Below are 22,133 nucleotides of genomic sequence, written 5' to 3'. Positions count from 1 at the left end.
CACCACCAGGCTGCTGAAGCTGCAGGAGGCACCAGCAGCCCCATCCAGACATGGGGGCAGCCAATGCCAGCATGCCTGGCATGGCCCCACACAGAAAGGACAGCCTGGTTTTTTACCTGGGAAGGTTTCTGCCCAGGGTTGGCCACACAGCAATCACTCAAACCACACAGCAGGGATCACAGATTTTGCCATTAAAGTCAACAGGATCCAGACTGGACCTTTCCAGGCCTTCCAAAGCAGCTGGGATCAAGCTGGAGGAGATATCCTGTGATTCATCCACAGCCACTGAGCTGCAGCAGAGCTGGCGCCTGTCCCTGCCCAGCCTTCTGCCTGGAGGCCATCACATATCTGAGCTGACTCTCATTTCCCTTAATCCCCTGGCATCATCCAGCCACAGCTCAGCCTGCCAGGCTCTTTTCTCTGAGCTCCCTCTTAGCTCAGTAGCTCTGGCACAGACACAAACACGCACCTGCACCTCCCCATCCACGCCACAGGCAAACGTGTCATTCTGAGACAAACAGACTTTAATATTAAAATAACTTTGTATAAAAATACTTCTGGAGAATGACGGCAAGCAGCTTTCCATTCACTATAGGCACCAGAGCCCTGCAGCCTGGTCAGACAGGAAGCCAGAGCAGAGCCAGAGCAGCAGGTACAGGAAAACACCAGCCCTCCTGCAGGTCAGAAGGCACAGTGGAGCCAGCTCCAGAGCTGGAGGAACACACCGGGGCTTGCACCAGCCACAGCTCTCTTGCTCCTGCTGTTTCCCCCCAGGGAAACCTTCAGCACTGGTGAGAAAAAGGGGCTCTGCCTGAGCCCAAACAGCCCCAAGTCACCCCGGGGAGGAGGAGCCCAGTCCCTGCTGGGACACACACACTGAGCAGCTCATATCTCCCCCAAGTCCTCATAGAGAGGCGACAAGCTGTACTCATCCACACTCTGCTCCTTCTTCTGCAGCTGCTGGGGCTTCACCACGCGGCTGTACAGCACCTCCACGTTGTTGTTGTTGCTGCTATTGAGGCTGGGTTTGAGCACCTTCTCAGGGGCAGCGCCGCCCCATCGCCTGCCAGCGTCCTCCGCCCTTTCCGCCCCTTTGGGGACAAAGGCAGCCTGGGGCTTGGGCGCTGGCACCGGCTTGGGGCTCTTGGCCTTGGCGGGGAAGGCGGGCACCGAGTAATCGTCAGTGCTGGCGTTGTAGGGGTACTCGTAGCCGCCCCTGCCGTCGTGGCCCTGCGTGCGCCAGGCCTCGCTCGTGGGCCGCGCCTCGTCGTAGATGCAGGCGAGGGAGCGCGGCGGGCGGGCGGCGCGGCCCTCGGGCTCGTCGTAGATGTGCTCCTTGTGCCCGGGGGGGCCCTGCCCGTGAGCCTGCCCCTCGTACGGCACCGGGTACGGCGGCACCGGCAGCCGCGGCTTCGGCTCCTCCACGGCGCCGCTGGGTGCCTTGGCTGTGCTCAGGGCCTTGCTGTCCACGGGGTCCGAGTACAGCGGGTCCAGCCACGGCTGCGGGCCCTTCACCGCGTCCAGGGGCTCCGAGTACACGCTGGACGGGTCCTCGGCCGGCGGCACGGCACGGAGCACCTTGGGCAGAGGGGAGCGCGGGGGTGTGCTGGACACCGCGGGCTTGCCCAGGGGCACGGGCGGCTCTGGCAGAGTCCGGCTCTTCAGCAGGGATGTGGCGTCTCTCTCCTCCGCTGCCGCACTGGCCCTGGGTGCCAGCCCCGCTTTGGGTGCCGGGGCGTCGTCCCCCTCGGCGGGCAGCTCCAGGTTCAGGCTGTCAGCCAGGGCCTGGCGGATCTGCAGCACGCCGGGGCTGTCGGCTTCCAGCGAGTCGCAGCTCTGCCGGTTCTCCTCCACCTGCGCCTTCTGCTCCTGGATGGAGGCCTCCACCAGGCGGAAGATCTCGTTGCCCTGCTTGGTCTCAAAGGTGAAGTTTCCAGGTCCCGAGTCGCAGCGCCTGCCAGCCTCGAAGGAGAACATCACCTGAAGGGCAAGCAGAAGGGTCACATCCTGCTCAGCACCCGCTGACCCAGCACAGGGTTGTGCAGGCTGTGCTCCCCACCAAAGGACACATGCCTGCAGCCCTGATCCTGCACATCCTGCCCTGAAATCCTGCTCCTTCCACTCCCACAGCAAGGGCCACCCCGTGCCCACAGCTGGGCAGGGAAAGGCCGCACTACGAGCTGTAGAACTGGAACATGCCCGAGGGGACATCACTGCAAGTGACCCAGAGAGCTGCAGCTCCTGCTGGGGCCCTGCTGCCTCACGTGAGCAATTCCAGCAGTTTCAACCAGACAGCCAAGGAAATAACACTGGGTGAGGAGCAGGGTGAGAAGCTGAGTGACAGTTCAGCACGGAAGCTAGTATGGAATCTTAGGTAAGAAGGGAGAGATCTGGAAGCAAGAGATACAAGAGGAAGAACACGGCTTTCCACAGGAGAAAGCTCAGCAGCAGCAGCTCAGTTACCAAAAGCAAAGCACTGATCTACCAGCATTAATTGTTCACGGTAAAAGGTCCTCTAAAGAGAAGTCTTGCACCAGGGCTGTGCTTCCTCTGGCCTGAACACACTCTGGTGAGCAGGTTCCCACCAGCTGACACCCACACCCTTCCTGAGCCTCATTCCCTTAACCACGGGGATTTTCTGCCTCCCTCACAAGCAGCAGCCCCTGCAGTTGCCACAAGAGTCTCTGGGGACGAACGTCTTTTCGTGGGCCAGTGCTGCCAAACAGAAGCACAGTGAGCCCCTCTCTGCTCAGGTCACTGTGGGTGCAGCTCCCCACACCCTGCAACTCTCCAGACTGTGCAGATGAGCTGGACATCCCCAAGAGGGCAGCTCGGTTCCCACCTCTGGTTTGGGAACGGGCCACAGAAAGCATCATAAACAGAGCGTGGCCAACATGGTCACTGCTACAAACAGCCCCAGGGCCACCAGTTCCTCCCTGTGCAGCGTGGCCCAGGCCTCTTGCACTCAGGGAAGCAGCACAGCAGACTGGGGGCTCTGCAGGAGGACTCTGGAGAGGGGCAGACCTTCAAAGGTCAGTGAGAACAGGGGCAGTTCACGCCCAGAGCAAACAAATCCAGAGCAACTCAAAGCCCCTCTGCTCTGGCACCAGCCCTAGGAAGGAGGGACTGAACCCAGGGCAGAGACAGGACTGCCAGAGCTGACGTTCCTGGAGCCTGGGGAGAGCTTGTGTGCAGCACTGAGGGATGTCCCTGCTCATGGCACAAGCTGGGAACTGCTGGGATGGAGAAGGAGGGCAGCAGAGGCAATGGCCTCAGTGAAAGTGGGACAACCACAGAGGGGAGGAGCGTCCTGCCAGCCCACACTCCAGCATGGTGACAAAGACAGGGACTGAGGACAGTCGAGGTGACAGATGTCCTGTGGACAGCAGCAATCCTGGCATTGGGCAGAGCTGGCTGCAGGGCATCAGCTCAGCCCTCCACAGGGGAACAGCTCCAGGGGAACACCTGCAGCACACAGGCCCCCCCCTTGCCCACCTTGTCATGGCCGTATCTCCGCAGCAGCCGGTAGGGCCACACGTAGAGGATCCTGTCCGTCCGTGGGTCCTTCAGCACGAGGCTGTCCCGCTCAGCCTTCAGCACGTAGGTGCCACGCAGCTCGCAGCGCTCCGCAGCCTCCGTCCGCTGCACCGTCACCCAGAAGGTGTTCACTGCAGGGACAGGGCTGCTCAGGAAAGGGACACCACGGCCCCACTGCAGGGACAGGGCTGCTCAGGAAAGGGACACCATGGCCCCACTGCGGGGACAGGGCAGGGACACCACGGCCCCACTGCGGGGACAGGGCAGGGACACACACAGAGCCCCACTGCGGGGACAGGGCAGGGACACACAGAGCCCCACTGCGGGGACAGGGCTAGGACACCACGGCCCCACTGCGGGGACAGGGCTAGGACACCACGGCCCCACTGCGGGGACAGGGCAGGGACACCACGGCCCCACTGCGGGGACAGGGCAGGGACACCACGGCCCCACTGCAGGGACAGGGCAGGGACACCACGGCCCCACTGCGGGGACAGGGCTGCTCAGGAAAGGGACACCATGGCCCCACTGCGGGGACAGGGCAGGGACACCACGGCCCCACTGCGGGGACAGGGCTGCTCAGGGCAGAGGCACCACGGCCCCACTGTGGGGACAGGGCAGGGGCACACAGAGCCCCACTGTGGGGACAGGGCAGGGGCACACAGAGCCCCACCGCGGGGACAGGGCTAGGACACCACGGCCCCACTGCGGGGACAGGGCAGGGACACCACGGCCCCACTGTGGGGACAGGGCAGGGACACCACGGCCCCACTGTGGGGACAGGGCTGGGACACCACAGCCCCACTGTGGGGACAGGGCAGGGACACACAGAGCCCCACTGCGGGGACAGGGCTGGGACACACAGAGCCCCACTGCGGGGACAGGGCTGGGACACACAGAGCCCCACTGAGGGGATGTGGCTGCTCAGGGCAGAGGCAGACAGGCAATGCCCAGCGTGGTCCCAATGACAGAGCAGCAGGACAAGGCTCCATGGAAGGTGGCCCCAAGTCAGGGCAGCAGCAGGTCCCACCTTCATCTCTGGAGTAGTAGATGGAGTTCACGGCCATCTCCAGGGCCAGAGTCTCCTCGCTGCCCTGCCGGCCGTACTGTGACACCACGGCATCGCTGGAGCCATTTCCCTGGCAAAGGAGAGCAGATCAGACACAGAGCCCTCTTCCCTCAGCAGCCCCCCTTGCATGGCCTGGGCCCTGCTGCCCTCCCCGGCCCCACACAGCCTGGCTGTCCTGCACCCTCCCACCCCAGAGCCAGTGCCAGACCCCCCTGAGCCCACACGGACAGGGATGAACAGGGGGGACTCCCTGAGCTCCTGGCAGCACCCCGTCCCCAGCTGGGCTCTGCTGGCAGGGTGCAGGGCAGCACAACCCACAGAGGTGCCCCCAAAGCACGGCACAACCCAAACACCCTCCTGGCCACACCAGCACAACCCTGATGGCCAGACAGGGGTCTGTGTCCTGCCCTGCCCCGGAGCGGGGCGAGCCTGCAGAGGGGAAGTGAGAGCTTCTATTTTAGCACATGCAGAACTGAAAATGCAACACACACACACTGTCAGCAAGCGTGTCCCAGCAGCAGGGCCCCCAGAGGGGGCAGGACACAAACCTCTGGTGCCTTCTGAGATCCTCCTGCAGAAAAGCCCCCCACAAACTGCAGGCTCACCCAGCCCTGAGCAGCTGGCACACGGGAGGCTCAGTGTGCAGCCAGGAGCTGGGGTTGCTCCTTGGGGTTTCAGCAGAGGGCACATCTTGCAGAAGGCAAGTGCCACAGTTTCAATTTAAAACCCACACACACAAGCTTCTCAACAAGAAGCCCAAACAAGGCCCCAAAAAGGGCCATCCAGCCCTTGTGTTTGGGTCTTAAAACCTCATGTCCTGAGAGCTGATAGCAGCAGCTCCTCCTCAGCTAAGGCATCCAACCCAGCAGGGCTCCAGCCTGGGATTGGAAAGCCAAGGGCCACCAAATCTGCCAGAGCCTCTAAGGCTCCATTTGGCTGCACTTTTCCTTATCTTCAAAAGGGAATAAAAAAATCCCTTCTGAACTCCAAATGATCTCTGGCCCCAGTTCCCAAGCTGCTGCACACCCTCTGGGCAGGAACATGACACAAAATCACATTCTCCATGCAGATGATCAGCAATCCCAGCTAAGGATCTCCAGCTCCATGCACAGAGGCCATGTGCAGCTCTTGTGCCTCCTGCTCCAGGTCAGGCCTTTTTAAAAAAACATGCCATCCCTGCAGCCTTTTGCTCACAACCTCCTAAAAACTGTGCAGCTTGCTTCTGGACCTCAGGCACACGAATGATGGCTCCCGTGTGAGGGATGGCACATGCACAGGCTCCAAGCAGGTGTGTCCCCAGCTCAGCCCCACAAGCCGCTTTCAGGGCAGAGGCTGCAATTCTGACTGCACCAGAGGACACAGGGAGATTTCCACCAGTGTCTCCCAGCCCTGTCAGCCCTGGCATTGCTGCACAGACACGCTTGGCCTGGCAGGAGAGTGCAGGGAGACACACGAGGGACAAAGGTAAATCACACTCAGCTAACACCCATCGGGAGGAGATCCTGGGACCGCCAGCAGCGCACCCAGCCCTCCTGCCAGGCAGCCCTGCCCAGCACCCCACGCCTGGAATCACCCGGAGCCCAACCCAGGGCTCTGCAAACACCTCCCAGGAGGGAGAGGCAGCTCTGTGGAGCCGGGCAGGCGTGGGCTGCTGTCCCTGGGGACACGGAAAACAACACTGTCACCCCAAACAGCCTTGGCTGGGCACCACCAGCTCCAGGGGCTGCAGAGGACGGGGGCAGGACAGCTGTCCCAGATGGGGTGGCCCCAGCAGCAGCCAGGAGTGAGCCCCGAGGATGGGAAAGGGGGCTCCAGGTGCTGGGAGCAGAAGGGTCCCGAGTCGGGCACCACAACGCTCTCGAGGCTTTGCTTCCGCTGCTGTGGCAGGAAAGGCAGCAGAGGAAACGCTCCTCGGCCATCCCCCGGCCTCCCGCCAGCTCCCTGCAGCGGCTCCGCACCGAGCGAGAAGAGCCCGACGCGAAATTGGGAGCCGCAACCAGGAATTATTGACTGCACGCTGAGGAGTCCCGCAAACCACAGCGGGAGCCATCGAGAAGGCACCGACCGGGGTGCCAGGGCCGGGCTTTAAACCGGGGACCACCGGCGCTGCCTCAGGGCTCACCCCACACACACCCCCCGATGTCCGTGCCCCGTCCTGCCCCTCCGCCCGGCCCGGGGCTCACCGGGAAGGCGATCTGGCACAGCTTCGCCACCCACTCCTCGCTCTGCTGCTTCTCGGCCGCGAAGAGGAAGCTGCGGTCGCGGGTCTCCAGGCGGAAGGTGGCGGTGCCGGCGCGGGGGCCGCCCTCGCCCACCGGGGCCACGCTGGTGCAGTCGCTGAGGCGCACCACGGTGCGGGCGAGGCGCCGGGTGCCCGCCCGGCCGGCCGCCGACGGCTCCTTGCAGTCGAACACCTCGAGCCGGGCCACGCCGTGCGGGCTGGCGGGGTAGAGCGCGGACCAGCCGCGCTTCCAGCGCTGCGGGCAGCGGGGTCACACCGCGCCCGGAGCGCCGGGAGCGGCCCCCGAGCGGAGCCGGCCCCAGGGCAGGGAGGAGGCAAGAGGGGAGGAGGAGGGACAGGGAGGAAGGGATCCTCGGACCTACCTTGGCGCCGAACTTGTGGCTGTGCTGCACCAGCAGCGGCCCCTCCATGGCCGGCGGCTCCATCCCCGCACGCTTCCGCCCGCGCCGCTAGGGCGGGAACCGGGACGGGGACGGGACGAGGACGGGGCGGACCGGGACGGGGATGGGGCGGGGACGAGGCGGGGATGGGGCGGGGATGGGGTGGGAACCGGGCGGGGACTGGGCGGAGATGGGGTGGGAACCGGGCGGGGACGGGGATGGGGCGGGGAACAGGACAGGGGTTGGGACGGGAACCGGGCAAGGAGCGGGACGGGGATGGCACGGGGACCGGGAAAGGACCGGGCAAAGAGCGGGACGGGGATGGGATGGGGACCGGCAAAGGACCGGGCAAGGAGCGGGACGGGGATGGGACGGGGACCGGGAAAGGACCGGGCAAGGACCGGGACGGGGATGGGACGGGGACCGGGCGGGGACGGGGATGGGACGGGGCGGAGCGTGCTCGCGTCTGTGCGCGTGCACGTGTGCGTGAGTGTGAACGCGTGCACGTGCGTGAGCGTGAACGCGCGGGCGCGTGACACGGCTGTGTGCGCGCTCCCCGCGGACGGGAGAACGCGCGCGGGTGGGCGGAGTTGATAAGCGAGGGCGATACGGGGAGCGGACGGGGGCCGGGGGAGGTTTCACAGGACAGGGAAAGGAGAGATGTCTTGGACGGGAGGAAAAGCGAAGCGGAGAACCAGAGGCTGCTTAGCTCAAGCTCATAGTCCAAGAAAATCTCTCCCTGGGCACCGAGGCCACTCCAGGCCAATCCAGTACTGTCCCTGCCGTGGCTGGCCACTCCAGTCTGCCCTCCTGCAGGGCCAGGCATGAGTGCAGCATTCCCAGCTGCAGCTGGGACAGGTGCTGGCTGCAAGGCAGAGAACAAGGACAAGTGTGGATGACCCAGCCTGGTGGCACTCGGGTGGCACTGTGACCCTGCCAGGCCACTGCTGGTCAGACACTCCGGGGCTTCCTGCTGCTTTGACGGCCCAGGCACCATGACTCGGTTTCCTGACACAACACAAACCTGCAAAGGGAAGAGGGAGAAGCCACAGATCCTGGTTTCCCAGGCCCTGATGCCCATTTCTCCACCTGTGGTTTTGATGAAATGGCTGCAGGTGGGGAGAGCTGCTGGGGGAATTTTGCAGGGCCCGGATGGATGCAGGGATGATCCTCTCTGCACTGTCCTGGCTTCACCCCTCACAGCTGCGTGGTAACAAAACTGTGCTGGTGTCCTGTTTAGGAATGACATTCCCCAGCTGAGTGTTCACATCGAAACATCCCAGACCAATTGCTCACAGCCCTACCCTCCCCCGAGGCAGGACGGAGAGGAGAACTGGAGGCACAAAAAGTAAAGATCACGCAGGCTGAGATAAGAACAAGGTGCCAGAAACAGCAACGGGATGTAACCACAGCAATGCCAATAACAGAGCGTACAGGACAGGCGAACGACCAAACTGCAAACCCCGGCAAAACAATGACATCAACAGAGAGGCACGGTGGTCTGAGAAAGAACAAAACGATGTGGTGGTGTCGAACACCCGGCCCATGTGTGGGCAGGGCTCTGTGATGTGCAGCTGCAGGACAGCGAGCTCGTGACGTGGCAGCACGTCTGCAAACCACAGCCCGTGGGACGGGGACAACCACAAGCCAGACGAGTGTCAGCAGCTGAGAGCAGGGTGGCACAAGGCAAAGAGCCTGGCACAGGCGGGCAGCTGAGTCACCTCAAGGCACAGGGACCTGGAGAGGCATCGCACCCTCGGCCTGGCATGAGGGTGTGGCCAGGGCAGGTGCCAGCTCAGGGGTGAACACAAGGAGACAATGACACTCGACCCCTCGGGAGCAACTCCGGGGCTGTGGGGTCCCGGGAAGCTTCAAAGGCAGGAAAGGGAAGTGTCCTCGGGCTGCTCCGGGAGAACCCCCGCAGCTGGGGACGTGGGGGACCGGGGCTGGCGTGGGCACCAGGCGGGGCCCCGGTGCCCGGGGGCGGCGGCGGCTGCAGCGCCGGGGGCTCCGCTCCGTGGGCTCCGAGACTGCGCCTCAAGCATCGCCTCCCAGGGGCTCGGCACGGATTTTGGGGATCCCCCCCCCGCTCCGCCCCGCGCCCCGGCCCCACCCGCGGGGCCGCCCCCTGCGCTGCGGCGAGCGCGTCCCCGCGGGAGGGGGCGGGCGGTGGAGCCGCCCCTGCGCGAAGCCCTCCGCGCATCCTTCCATCCCCTGCGCCCCTTCCATCCCCAGCAAACATCCCACCCCTCCGCGCATCCTTCCATCCCCTGCCGCGGGCGCTCCATCCCCCGGCAAACATCCCACCCCTCTGAGCATCCTTCCATTCCCCTGCGCCCCTTCCATCCCCTCCCGCGCATCGCTCCGCGCACCCTCCACCTCTGCCGCCTCTGGTCCTTCCTCGTACTCCTTCAACCCCCGCTCCCCCTCCATCCCCCCGCGCACTCCTCCATCCCCCCGCGCACTCCTCCATCCCTCCTCCATCCCTCCTCCATCCCTCCTCCATCCCTCCTCCGTCCCTCCTCCGTCCCCCGCGCATCCCCCGCGCCGGCAGGGCCGCTCCTGCGCGGGGATGGCGGAGCGGCCGCGCTTCCTCTGCGGCGTGGTGGAAGGTAGGTCCCTCTCCGGGGCCCCGACCCGCCCGGGCATTGCGGGGCTTGTTCCGACCCACCCCAAGTGAACCGGGGGTGGGGAAGGGCCCCAGGCTGTGGGGGAGGCGGGAGTGGGTCCTTGCACAGCTCCCCATCCCTGCCAGGGGGCTGGACCAGCACCTGTGCTCTGGGGTGCTCCCAGCTCTCCCAGGAACCCCACTGGGCCCTGCAGCCACCCCAGCAGCCCCCAGAGGGGCACAGGGACCGTCTGCTCAGCCTCCAGAGCTCTACACGGGGTTCTTGGCTGCCCTGGACTCAGGGGCAGCTTCCCGGTGTGTCCCCCCTGCCCCATGGGCAGCAGTGCAGGACCCGTGCCCAGAGCTGGCCAGGGAGAGCCCTGTGCTTCCCCTTCCCCACATCCCCAACTCCCCCTGGAGCTGAGCCAGGCCTGGCACCCACCAGGAAAAATCATCTGCCCCTCTCCTGGCAGCACAGTGCCCCCGCGAGGGGCACTGCCCTCTGCCTCACCTGAGAGGAAGCAGGAACGCCACTCAAATAAATGTAAAATAAACAGGAAATGCAGGGGTGGAGAGGCTGGCATGAGTCAGACAGGAATCACTGGTATATCAGAGCTGACCTGGGAAACAGGACAGGGATGATGCCGGCAAATCCATTCCAGGAGAGCTCTGCTGGCAGGGCGTGTGCAGGGCTGAGGGGCCTCCTTGCCAGCCCACGGCAGGTCACAGCAACACGTGCTGTGAAAGTGTCACTTTCAGGTGCCATACAGGGACTCTGGGGACCTCGCTGGGATCTCAAAAGAGCAAATTATTTACCACAGAAATAATTTCTGTGGTATATTATTTGCCATTTTTTTTTTTGTCAAAATCTTTGCTGGGATTCTCGAGTGGCTGCAAATTTGGCCCCGTGCACAGTAGGGGATGGATGGCAAGGTGATTGTTTATTACTCCAAAGTATTTGGAATAACCATGTAGGTGTTCAGGCAGGTAGAAAATCTGTCTGCAGAGAGAAGACAGATGGAGAGTGGGAGTTGCTGTGGAGCATCTCCCTCAGCATTGCCCAGCACTGGTGCTGGGGGCTGCAGGGTGGACTCCTGCCAGAGGGAGCCAAGGGAATGATGAGCCCCAGATGAGCTCTGGGGCACTCAGGTGCTTTGGGAAATGCAGGTGCTTCCCTGAGTGGCACTGGCCTCGTGCCACACACGGATATATTAATATATGTGGTGAGTTCCATTTCCTTTCTCCCAGCTTAACAGAGTCAGTGCAGTCTGCCCCTGGTGCACCACCCAGTTTTGGGAATGCCGTCACTTCCCAAGTGTCTGCTCCGCTCCCCTTGGCCCTGACTGCTGGAAGGAGCAGTGGCTGGCTCAAAAGTTGCCCGTGATGCAGAGAGAAGGCAGGGAGATGCCTTAATGGCCAATTGCCATCGCTGTCCAAGGCGTAATGGGTTTTCTGTGGGACTTCCCTTTGCAGCTGCCAGATCCTGCAGAGAATTTGGGTGGCTGAAGGTTCTTCTCTTGCTAAACCTCAGGTCTGTGCTGGGGCAGTGACAGGTTCGCCTTAACCTCAGCTTTGAGGAGCTGTCAAATCTGCATCAGTCCGTCCCCAGGGGAAGGGGTTTGTGTTCCTCTGGATATCCTCTCCCCCTGGCTTTGCAGACAGCTCTGCACCTCCCAGATCTTCCTAAATAGAGAATCAGGAAGGGCCTTTCCCTGGAAGTGGTCCCAACAGCAGAATGGGTTCTGCGGGTCTGGCAGAGCATCTCTGTGTCCAGGGATAGCCCAGAGACTTTTTTAAGGCGCTCACAAACAACTGCATTTTGCCTTTCATTTCCTCCCTTTTACAGGTTTCTATGGGAGACCATGGTCAATGGATCAGAGGAAACTTCTCTTCCAATGGCAAGTACCCTGAATTTTCCTCTCTGAAGGGGCGGTGGCGGCCGAGGGGCCTCATGCTCCGGCAGTGTCCCCCTGTCCCAGCGCTCCCGCGGCCCCGGGAAGGATCCGCGCCGGGCCGGGCTGTGGATGCTGCAGGACGGACAGACGGACAGACAGACGGACGCGGGGCCGCCCCTTGCCGGCAGGTGGTGCTGGGGCTCCGCACATGCCGGTGCAGCGTCCCCGCTGCCAGCAGCGCTCCAGGCGGGCAGTCCCAGCCAGGCCGGGCTCGCTGGAGCCCCGCGGGAACCGAGGGCATCGCTCCATCCCGAGCTCACCTGGCTGCTGTGAGCTGAGCCCGCCTGGTGAGGGTGGCCCTGCTGTGTCCCTGTGAGTCCCCATGCGTGTCTGTGTGTCACCCTGCGTCCCTGTGACAAAAAGGATGTGTCACTGTGGGCACTGACAAGTGTAATGAAGGACCAGGGACACAGGTACAGAAAACAGAAGGAGAAAAAGCTGTGATGTTTTAAAGCTCCTCAGGAAGGAGAAGGTCTAATGGGGGCTTTGTCTGGGGGCTGGACTGGGATGTGTTCACGTGGTGGCACATAAGGGTGACATGTCCACTGGTATTTTTCCTGTCTGGAAAGAAACAAAATAAGGGACTTTTATCAAGAGATACCTGAAGTGTTTTCTACTCTGTTCACCGTGGGAAAATATAAAACATTATCTGCTGAGGAGCAGAAATAAACCCAAATTAATATATCAGGTGGGTTCCATACAGAAGTTCCAAAAGAGGGAGGTGTCTGCCCTCCCAGGGGACACATCCTGCCGGTCTCTGACACAAACCTTGGAGCTCAGCCCGGGGAGCTCTGGCTGAGGTTTCTGTCTCAGTGTGGCCGTGCAGGGAGCCCGTGGGTGACTCCTTGCTCTCCCTGCACAGGCTGCGGCGCCGCGGGCTGAACTGCTACATGTACGCGCCCAAGGACGAGCTGAAACACCGGCTGCTCTGGAGAGAGCCCTACACAGAGCATGAGGCAGGTAGCGCCTCTCTGGGCCCCTCGGGGGGCTGCAGGCATCCCGGGTCCCCAGGGGAAAGCACGGGCTGTGTCCCGGCTGGTTCCGTCCTGCCAGGACCCTGCTCATTGCACAGAGGCCCCCAGACCTGGCCAAGGGCAAGGAGACTCCCAGAGCGTGCCCATCATGTGGAATTGCCTAACCTGGGACCACCCAGCTTCCCATGGGGGTCTCAGGCAATGTGCTTGGGTATACCCAGGCCCACAGACCCTTGTCAAGAGTCTTCTGTGTCTTGAGGGAGAGGAAATGGTTGTCATGGAGCCCAATGACCTCAGCTCCTTCCTTTCAGAATCCTGGGGTTCACTGTCCCTCCACCCCTTGTCCTGTTCCATCCTCTGTCCCCCTTCACACCTTGTGCTGTCCCATCCTTGGTTTCCTTCCATCCCCAGTCCCACTCCGTCCCCTGTCCCCCTTCATCCCTTGTCCTGCTCGGTCCTTTTTCTCCCTCCATCCCTTTTTTCCTCTCCATCCCTTGTTCCTCCCTTGGTCCCCTCCATCCCTTGTCCCATTCCATCCCTTGGTCCTGCTCCATCCCTTGTCTCCCTCCATCTCTTGGTCCTGCTCCATCCTTTGTCTCCCTTCATCCCTTGTCCCTCCCTTTTCCCTCTCCATCCCTTGTCCCATTCCATCCCTTGTCCTCCTCCATCCTTTGGTCCCACTCCCTCCTTTGTCCCTCTCCATCCCTTGGTCCTGCTCCATCCTTTGTCCCTCCATCCCTTGTCCTCCACCATCCTTTGGTCCTGCTCCATCCCTTGTCCCATTCGATTTCTCATCCCCCTCCATCCCTTGTCCCCCTCCCTTGTCCCTCCCTGTCCCCTCCCTTGTCCCCCCCGTGCCTCCCAGCTCTCACAGCCCCGCCGTGCTCTGTCCCCAGCCCGCATGCGGTCTCTCCTGGAAGCTGCCCACCAGCAGGGGGTGGAGTTCATTTTCGCCATTTCTGCTGGCCAGGACATGGTGTTCTCCAGCGCCGGGGACCGGCTCCTGCTGCAGCAAAAACTCAGGCAGGTACCGTGGGCCATTCCTTCATCCCACTGCTCCCAGGCAAGGGCCGCGTGTGGTCCCTGTGCCCATCCCATGGGCTGGTGCGGGGCTCTGAACCCTCCTGCTGCTGCCCTGGCAGCTCTGGGGTGCCCAATGTGCTGTCCCTGTGCTGGTGACAGAGCGTTGGGGACTCCGTGGATCCCCATCCATGGACTGGGGGCAGCACAAGCACCAGCCAAGCCCCAGAACTTGCTGGGCAGCGCTGGGGGCTGGCACAGGCTGGAGCAGAGCTCCAGGTCCCCAGGGAGAGCAAAGAGCCCTGGCATGGTGGGGTGGCTCCGTGGGCAGCTGCTATTCCCTGGGCACAGCCCGGGCAGGAACTGCCCCACGCCGTGCCCAGGTGCCCTCTGCTGCCCCGTGGGGCTCTCTGCTGCCCCGTGGGGCCCTCTGCTGCCCCGTGGGGCTCTCTGCTGCCCCGTGGGGCTCTCTGCTGCCCGGGGGTCCCAGCAGCCCCTCTCTGTGCCCGCAGGTGGCTGCCATGGGCTGCCGCTCCTTCGCGCTGCTCTTCGACGACATCGACCCCTGCATGTGCCAGGCTGACAGAGATGTCTTCCCCTCCCTGGCACAGGCTCAGGCCTCTGTGGCCAACGAGGTGTACCAGGAGCTGGGCCAACCCTCCGTCTTCCTCTTCTGTCCTACAGGTACTGCCTGCAGCCCTGCAGCCCAGCTGCCTGACCCGGGGAGCCCCCTCAGGCTGGGCTGCCCTTTGGCCGCACACAGCCCCAGTCCCTGCTGAGAGCTGAGTGCCCTGGCAGCCCCCACAGCTCTCCCTGGACTCCTGACACTCCCAGGGGACATCTCAGGACTAGACTGCAGCAGGGCCCCCGTCCATGATCCCCTCAGCCCCTCCTCTCCTGGTCCCCAGCCCTCAGAGAACTCTCTGTGCTCTCTCCCCAGAGTATTGCAGCTCGCTCTGCTCCCCCAGCCCCAGCCAGTCCTGCTACCTGCAGACCATCGGCCAGGAGCTGCTCCCAGGGATCGGCGTCATCTGGACAGGTGAGTGCCAGGGCCAGCGCTGGCTGTGTGGCCACGTGCAGTGTCTGTGGCCACGGGCTGTCCTGGGAGAGCCACCAGCAAGTGACCCCGCTGGGGTGTGCAGCCCCAGGCAGGCAGGAGTTGGAGCTGGGGCTGTGCTCTCCTGAGCGGGGAGCGTGGCTGTGGTGAGTGGAACCTCATCTCCTGTGCCTGTCCCTGCTGTGTGTCTGTCCTGGGCCCCGTGCCCCGCGTGTGTCCCTGCCCTGGCGCCCCAGGCCCCAAGGTGGTGTCTCAGGAGCTCTCAGCCGCGCTGCTGGAGGAGGTGGAGGCCGTCCTGAGGCGCCGCCCCGTCATCTGGGACAACCTCTACGCCAACGACTACGACTGCAGGCGCGTCTTCCTGGGCCCCTACATGGGCCGTGCTCCCGGCCTCATGTCCAGGCTCCACGGGCTGCTCCTCAACCCCAACTGTGAGCTGCAGGCCAACTTCATCCCCGTGCACACGCTGGGCGCCTGGTTTCGGAGCGAGCTGGGGAGCTGTGCCCCCCCTGACCCTGCAGGTACCTGGCCCCCGTGCCCGGGCAGCTCTGTGCCCCTCCTCGCCAGCCCTGCAGCTTTCCTGCGCAGGACCAGGGCTGCCAGGCTGACGAGCTGTGGTTCCTCAGGAGAGGAGGCGGTGGCAGCCCTGGGGGACAGCCCAGGAGCTCAGGATGGAAGCTACAGCCCCCAGGAAGCCTTGGAGCTGGCGCTGCAGGACTGGGTGGCCGAGATAAACCAGCAGGCCTTGGAGCCAGGTGGGCAATGGATCTGCACATCCCTGGAGTGCTGGATCAGCTCTGCCAGGAGCTCTGTGGGTGGGGGGTGAGGGAGCCCCAGCCCTGCCCATCCGCAAGGTCTCTGTGCATGCCATGACCAGAGGTGGGTGCCCATCCTGCCGAGCTGCCCCGTGGGTGCTCCTGCCCTGGACACATCCTGGAGAGGGTTTCCTTGGCTGGCAGAAGCGGAGCCTGGGCCAGCTCTGCAAGAAGGGGTCAGCCAGGGGTGAGCTTGGTGTTTTGCAGTGTTTGCCTCTGCAAAGCCACAGCCTCACCAGCCCTGGGGGCCTGAACTCGAGCCCAGGGTCCTGGCAGCTCAGGGATGGAGGTCCCCGGCACTGTCCTGCCCCATGGGCAGCAGTTTCCATGCAGGTGCCAAAGGAGCTTCTCTCGTTCCTTTCTGCCAGGAGGAAGGACCCCAGGACACCCCAGTGTCAGCCTCAAGGGAGCACCGAGGCTGCAGCCTGGCACGGCGGGAGGACAGGAGGTCACTGCCGACCCCCAGCCCCACAGCTCTGCTCCCAGTGGGGCAGATCAGCACAGCCCCGAGCCCTGCGGAGCGGCACCGGAGCAGGGCTGCAGGGAGGTGACCTCGGAGCCTGGGGACAGCGGGAACAGGACACCCACAGGCCACCAGCAGAGCCCTACAGGGGCTGGGGACCAGCTCGCCACAGGGAGCAGGGAGAGCTGCGAGCCCTCCTCTGCTCTGCCCAGTGTGGCTGGAGGAATCCCAGTGGCCACCAAGACCCTCCCCAGTCCAAGCCCCACCACGAGCTCCAGCCATGGGGCCCACACCAATGAGAACATTTCCTTGCCTACCAGTGGTGCCAGGACAGGGGGTGGCAGCCCTGTCCAGTCTCCCAGCAGCGCCCAGCCTGAGGCCATCGGGTCTGATGTGCCCCAGACACCCCCAAGACCTGGGGCTGGTGTCAGCCCTGGCACCCCCGCCCCACTGACTGATGAGGTTGGTGCTAGCCCTGGTCCCATGGCACCAGTGACCCCAGAGGAGGCTGGGTCTGGCCCCATGGCACCACTGATGCCCAAGGAAGCCAGGACCAGCCCCACAGCACAGGTGACCCCAGAGGAGCCCAGGACCAGCCCCATGGCAACAGTGACCCCAGAGGAGGCTCAGTCTGGCCCCATGTCCCCTAAGGAGGCCAGGACCAGCCCCACATCACAGGTGACTCCAGAGGAGGCCAGGACCAGGCCCACATCACAGGTGACCCCAGAGGAGGCTGGGTCTGGCCCCATGTCCCCCAAGGAGGCCAGGACCAGCCCCATATCAGAAGTGACCCCAGAGGAGGCCAGGACCAGCCCCACATCACAGGTGACCTCAGAGGAGGCCAGAACCAGCCCCACATCACAAGTGACCCCAGAGGAGGCCAGGACCAGCCCCACATCACAGGTGACCCCAGAGGAGGCCAGGACCAGTCCCACATCACAGGTGACCTCAGAGGAGGCCAGGACCAGCCTCATAGCACCGGTGACCCCAGAGGAGGCTGAGTCCGGCCCTATGGCACTGATGACCCCAAAGGAGCCCAGATCCAACCCCACGGCACCACTGAGCCCAGAGGAGGCCGTGCCCAGCCCCACAGCACCCCTGACCCTGGAGGAGGTGCGGATGCTGGTGGAGCTCTTCTACCTGCCCTACCACCACGGGGCTCTGGCACAGGAGCTCCTGGAGCACTTTCGGTGGCTGCGGGCAAACAGCCTCAGCGTGGGGGTCCCGGCCGCAGCGCCTGACGCCTGCGGGGTAAGGCTGCTCCTGGTGCTGCTGCAGGGGGGTCAGGGGGGTGGCTGCCGCGGCTCGGTGTCCCCCGGGTGTGTGTGACACGCCGTGTGTCCCCAGGGCGCGTGGTGGCGAGGCCGGGCTCAGTCCTTCCAGCTGCTCTGCGCGCGGACGTGCCGCCTGCACAGCCGCCTGGTCAGCACCGCCGGCCGCGCGCTGCTCTACGACCTGCACCCCTACCTCTGGGACATCCGCAACCTGCTGCTGGCCGCCAGTGCCTTCGTCCTCTGGCTGGGTACGTGCCCAAGGCCAGCCCTGCCAGCCCTGCCAGCCCCCACCACTGCCACCCAAACCCCGCCGTGCGCAGCGCCAGCACCCCGCAGCACACCCGATGCTCTCTGGGCACCGCTGCCTCCCCACGGAGGAGGTGAACCCCAAGATCTGGGGTTCCAGTGTGCAGCTGGCAGTGCCAGGGTCCCTCCTGGGAGCTCTCCTCCCCTTGACAGCTTTTCTGCTGCAGCCCCGTGTGCTGTGCTCACCACCTCGTCTCCTTTGCAGATGGGCACCTCCTCTGCGAGCCTGACCCCAAGGGCACCTGGGGGAACTGCTTTGGTTGTAAGTACAGGCGCTGCCATGGCTCACCCCTCCGGGGGGGCTCTGGGTGCTGCCCCCCATCACCCCCAGCCCCACAGCAGCAGCCAGCACTCACCAGCAGGCTGCCCTTCCCCACACTCTGCCTGCCCAGTGGAGCAGGAATGGCCCTGGGAATGACACACTGGGGACACTGCTGCTGGGGACAGGGCAGTCACTGGAGCAGATCTTCACCACAGCTCACAGCCTACAAGGAATGGCTATTTCTAGGATGTGATTCCTCAGCCCTTTTATCCCAAAGACGCCTTAGGCTGTGTGGAAAAAGGGTTCTGGAAGCAGTGGGTGAGAGGTGGGGCTGTTTTTGAATGCCTGTGCATCACTTTGCACAGTTTTCCTCTGGTTTAGGGCTCCTTGACTGCTCTGTGGGCCTTGTGACCTGTAACAAACCAAGAACAAGTTACCAAGTGATGACCTGAGCTGGTCTCCAAGTTCAGTGTGAGATGGAGCCCCGTGCCTTGAGCCCCTTCCTTAGGGAAACAGGGCACATTCTCACCATCCTGGGCTGCACAGCTGGGGAACTCAGAGCTGTGACAGCAGGGATCGGCATGGCAGAGGCTGCTCTCCCCCTGCCTGGCAGGTTTTTGTTCACCTTGTCTGTGTCCTTCCAGGGTGCCAGAGCATCGCTGCCCCAATGCTGCTGGGGAGGGACGCCGAGCCCTGGGCGCGTCGCGGGGGCCTCTTTGGAGAGCTGCAGGTGAGAGAGAGCGTGGCCCTCCCGTGGGGGCTGGAGGAGCCCTTGGCAAGCCAGAATCAACCCTGCTGCTCAGCTCCTGCAAACTTGGCAAGGCAGAGCTGCCCTGGGCCTCTGCACCTCAGCTCCGCTTCCTGGGGCTGCAGGAGGCTCAGAGCCATTCTCCTGCTGCCTCCAGGACAAGGTTTGGAGCCAGGATGAGCTGAAGGGCTGTACCTCTTGCAGGCGCTGCTGCCCGTGGGGAACAGCTGTGACCTTTTCTACCACCCCCCGCCGCTCTTCCCGTCCAGCCAGCTGTACGTGCTGCGCCCGCTGCTGCCCCTGGACAAGGTGGGAGCCGTGGCAGGGAGGGGTGTCCTGCCAGAGCCTTTGCATGGCTTGTGCTGCCCGTAAAATGATGGGTTACGGGGTCATCTGCTGCTGAGCCCAGGCTGAGCTCCCAGTGTGGGGTGGCACAGGAGGAGAGGGGGTCCCTGTGTCCAGCTCTGCTCAGAGCAGCTGTCCTGGGGCAGCTCTTGGGGCTGTGTCACACCCTGGCCTGGAGAATGTGCTGTGGCCTCAGCAAACCTCTCTGTGACAGGGGCCTGGGCTGAGGAGAGGCAGCCCCCTCAGCCATGGATAAACCAGCACCAGGGCAGGCTTGCCAGGTTGTGGATGATCTCCAGAGCAGCCCCAGTGCTGACCTCCAGCACTGGCTGTGAGCAGATGTCAGGAAAAATCCAGAACAGGACGAGTCTGGATGGCAACCTCCTGCAAGAGCCTGTGGGGATCCATCTCCAAATCCCTTCCTCAAACACTCATCCGGTTCATGGGGTGATTCCCTGCTGGAGAGCAGCAGTTTCTGTCAGCTGTGACCTGCTTGGTGCCAGCCCCCTGCTCTCACATCCCAGCAGCTCGATGGGATGGGGAGGGAAAGGGAAAATCTGGATATGGAAGGACAAAATGTTAAAGTGCTGCCAAATCCAGCAGAGCCCCAGGTTCCTTGTGTACCTGCAGCACCTCTCTCCCTCACCCTGCTCCTCCCCAGCTCGAGGAAAGGTTAACACCCCAAATCCACAGACAGGAGTGCAGCTCATCTGCTCAGGCTGAACCCTGACAACAACAACAACATCAGTGCCCAAACTCTGAGAGGAAAAGCCGGCTGAGCCCATCAGGCCGTGGCAGGAACAGGCACAGCAGGGCATGGTCCTGCCCCTGTGGTTGGGTGATCAGGGCAGCCTCCCCTTTCAGGAGCAAGGCTTTTATCAGCATGTTTGCAGCAGCAAACTCAACTGTGACCAAGACAGGGCATTTGGGGATGTCCTGCTGTGCTCAGGCTCTCTGCAGACCTGAGTTTCAGTGTTGTTTTTGGTGCCGTTCTGGCTGCTCTGGCCTGGGGCCGTCTCTGCAGCGGCTGCTCTCGGGATGCCTGACCGGAATGGCAATTTCTGGTTTGAACTGTGGCTGGCTGTGCGTGGCGATGAGCCCGAGGCCAGCAGAAGGTGCTGGCTGGCATTGTGGCACAGCCAGGCACCACAGCCAGGGCTGACACGGAGCTGGCTCTTCCAGGGAGAGCTTTACCGCATGTGCCGGGAGAGCCTGGACTGTGACCCCAAAGTGGCAGAGATCCTCGTGGCCCACCCAGATCTCCTCGGTGACAGGTGAGATGTGGCCCCTCTGAGGCTCCCTCTGGCCAGGCTGTGCTGAGCCTGGACAAGTGATGCAGGGCTGGGGAGTAAGGCGATGGCATCTTGGCACCCCTGTGGGGACCAGCGCTGCCCCATGGCTGGCAGTGGCCTCACTGGCAGGGACAGGGAGGGACATCCCCATGTTGATGTCCAGCAGGGTCATGGCAGCCACCATTGTGGATGTCCAGCCTGCATGCTGGAGGCTGCAGTGGCTCTCCTTGGCTGAGGGTTTCTGCTGGGGGTCTCAAAGGGGTGCTCAGTGGGTTCTGGGGGCTGCCCAGCTGGGGCAGGAAGGAGGAGGCTGCTCTGAGGGGCTCCAGGCTCAGCTCAGCCATGCCCCCGCTGTGCCTGGCAGGCTCCTGGGCAGCTTCCTCAGCCTGAGCCCCGAGTACACCTTCGTGCTGGAGGACGAGGCGGGCCCGTGTGGCTACGCAGCCGGAGCGCTCCACGCCGAGGGCTTCCTGCAGCAGCGGGACAGCAGCTGGCTGCCAGCCCTACGGCACAAATACCCCCCTGACCTGGGCACGGGGGGCCCAGCTCTGGGACAGGTGAGGGACCCCTGGAGCAGAGGGGAGCGGGGATGGCAGAGCCGGAGGGGGTTCCCTCACTTGTGCTTGTCTCCCTCAGGATGCCCTGGAGGAAGCAGTGCTCTTCTTCCACGCAGAGCCGCTGGCAGTGCCCCAGCCTGTGCTCAGGCGTTTCCCCTCCCTGGTGCAGCTGGGCACGGCCCCCCGTGTGCTGGACGTGGGGGCCAGTCGCAGCCTGGCCCTCTGCCTGCTGAGCGCGCTCAGGGCCAACGGTGAGCATGACCTGCGAGTGCTGGCCCTTCATCCAGCACAACCCCACCCCAACTGCTCCTCATCCACCGGGGCTGCGAGCTCTCCCCTCCCTGGTGCAGTCTGACAGTGCTCCCGGGCACTGTCCCCTCCCCTGGCACCGGGGGACACGGGATTTGTGTCTCAGGGCATCACAGGGGCACTCTGTGACAAAGGGGCAGGGGAGAGAGCGATGCCTGTATGGAGGGGGTCCCTGTGGCTGCACCCCAGGGCTCCCAGTGCCCTGACCCCTCGCCTCCCTTGCAGGGTCCCGGGGAGTGTTCTGCCAGGTCAGCGACGCCGACAGGCAGCAGCTGAGCTTCTACAGCAAGCTGGGCTTTGTGGCCCTGCCGGTGGCCTGGGGCAGCTCTCCCGGCGCTCAGCTCTTGGGACGCCTCCTCTGACGTGCCCCAGGCCAGGCTGAGCCCCCCATCCCACACAGCCTGAGCAAACAGGAGCAGAGGGGCACCTCGAGCGGGCCAGGGACACTGGAGAGGGGACATGGGGGCCAGCAGGATGTCCCTGGGATGTGTGCAGGGCTGTGAGGTACCTGGGTAGCAGAGAGCTATTTCTGCTGCTCCCAGGATTTGGGCACCTCTGTGCCACCCCAGCTGTTCCTGTTTGTTCCCCTGGGTACCCCGCACCTTTGCTGGGGAGCCAGGCTGTCTGCAGACCCTCAGGCCCATGAGCATGTTTGGGTTTTTGTGGTCCTGGAGCACAGCATGGGGCCTTAGTGCCACAGGAGTGTCCCTGTCACGCAGGCTGGGCTGTCCAGCTCTCTCCATCCCCTGTGTGCCCTGAGGCTGGGCAGCCGGTGCTGGGGCTGGCTCTCGGCACTGCGGACCTGCTTGTCTGTATGGGTTGATCTGGTATGGGATGGGTGAGGCAGCCTCTTTCTGTGCCTGGGGCCTGAGGGGAGCGCTGTCCTTGGCAATAAAGGATTTGCTGGGCTCTCACCGTGG

At 63.6% G+C, this 22,133-nt stretch overlaps 2 protein-coding genes across 5 annotated transcripts; one reads left to right on the top strand and one right to left on the bottom strand.

Annotated features, from left to right (window-relative positions):
* Positions 1 to 503: 503 nt before the first annotated feature.
* Positions 504 to 7,370, bottom strand: DOK1 (docking protein 1). The gene is made up of 5 exons (XM_063401349.1): positions 7,211 to 7,370; positions 6,790 to 7,083; positions 4,568 to 4,676; positions 3,496 to 3,668; positions 504 to 1,980 (listed from the first exon to the last, which is right to left on the bottom strand). Exons 1-5 carry the CDS (start codon positions 7,271 to 7,273, stop codon positions 886 to 888), a joined length of 1,734 nt encoding a protein of 577 aa, XP_063257419.1. The 5' UTR covers positions 7,274 to 7,370; the 3' UTR covers positions 504 to 885.
* Positions 7,371 to 9,726: 2,356 nt separating this feature from the next.
* On the top strand, positions 9,727 to 22,099 carry LOC134552609 (protein O-GlcNAcase-like). 4 transcript variants are annotated; one of them, XM_063401346.1, is made up of 18 exons: positions 9,736 to 9,840; positions 11,683 to 11,734; positions 12,654 to 12,751; positions 13,662 to 13,792; positions 14,298 to 14,469; positions 14,726 to 14,824; positions 15,079 to 15,363; positions 15,469 to 15,597; positions 16,026 to 16,798; positions 16,838 to 17,371; positions 17,468 to 17,642; positions 17,906 to 17,962; positions 18,607 to 18,692; positions 18,915 to 19,019; positions 20,238 to 20,329; positions 20,712 to 20,904; positions 20,984 to 21,155; positions 21,439 to 22,099. In XM_063401346.1, exons 1-18 carry the CDS (start codon positions 9,801 to 9,803, stop codon positions 21,573 to 21,575), a joined length of 3,330 nt encoding a protein of 1,109 aa, XP_063257416.1. In that variant the 5' UTR covers positions 9,736 to 9,800; the 3' UTR covers positions 21,576 to 22,099. The 4 variants fall into 4 exon arrangements, with proteins under 4 accessions (XP_063257417.1, XP_063257418.1, XP_063257416.1 ...); XM_063401345.1 differs by having other exon boundaries at positions 16,026 to 17,371; positions 21,439 to 22,098; XM_063401347.1 differs by having other exon boundaries at positions 9,727 to 11,734; positions 12,654 to 12,747; positions 13,662 to 13,788; positions 16,026 to 17,371; positions 21,439 to 22,097.
* Positions 22,100 to 22,133: the final 34 nt, after the last annotated feature.

This window comes from Prinia subflava, chromosome 7 (assembly GCF_021018805.1).
Source record: "Prinia subflava isolate CZ2003 ecotype Zambia chromosome 7, Cam_Psub_1.2, whole genome shotgun sequence".
Lineage (NCBI taxonomy): Eukaryota > Metazoa > Chordata > Aves > Passeriformes > Cisticolidae > Prinia > Prinia subflava.
The sequence above is the reverse complement of the archived record's forward strand: the minus strand, read 5'-3'. Positions and strand labels throughout refer to the sequence as shown.

Coding starts and splice junctions, on each gene's coding strand:
- DOK1 (XM_063401349.1), bottom strand. CDS start 7,273: ATGGAGCCGCCGGCCATGGAGGGGCCGCTGCTGGTGCAGCACAGCCAC. Junction 4,677..6,789: donor TGTGCCAGATCGCCTTCCCG/GTGAGCCCCGGG, acceptor CTCCTTTGCCAG/GGAAATGGCTCCAGCGATGC. Junction 1,981..3,495: donor GGAGATACGGCCATGACAAG/GTGGGCAAGGGG, acceptor CTTGCCCTTCAG/GTGATGTTCTCCTTCGAGGC.
- LOC134552609 (XM_063401345.1), top strand. CDS start 9,801: ATGGCGGAGCGGCCGCGCTTCCTCTGCGGCGTGGTGGAAG. Junction 11,735..12,653: donor AGGAAACTTCTCTTCCAATG/GCAAGTACCCTG, acceptor CTCCCTGCACAG/GCTGCGGCGCCGCGGGCTGA. Junction 12,752..13,661: donor CTACACAGAGCATGAGGCAG/GTAGCGCCTCTC, acceptor CTCTGTCCCCAG/CCCGCATGCGGTCTCTCCTG.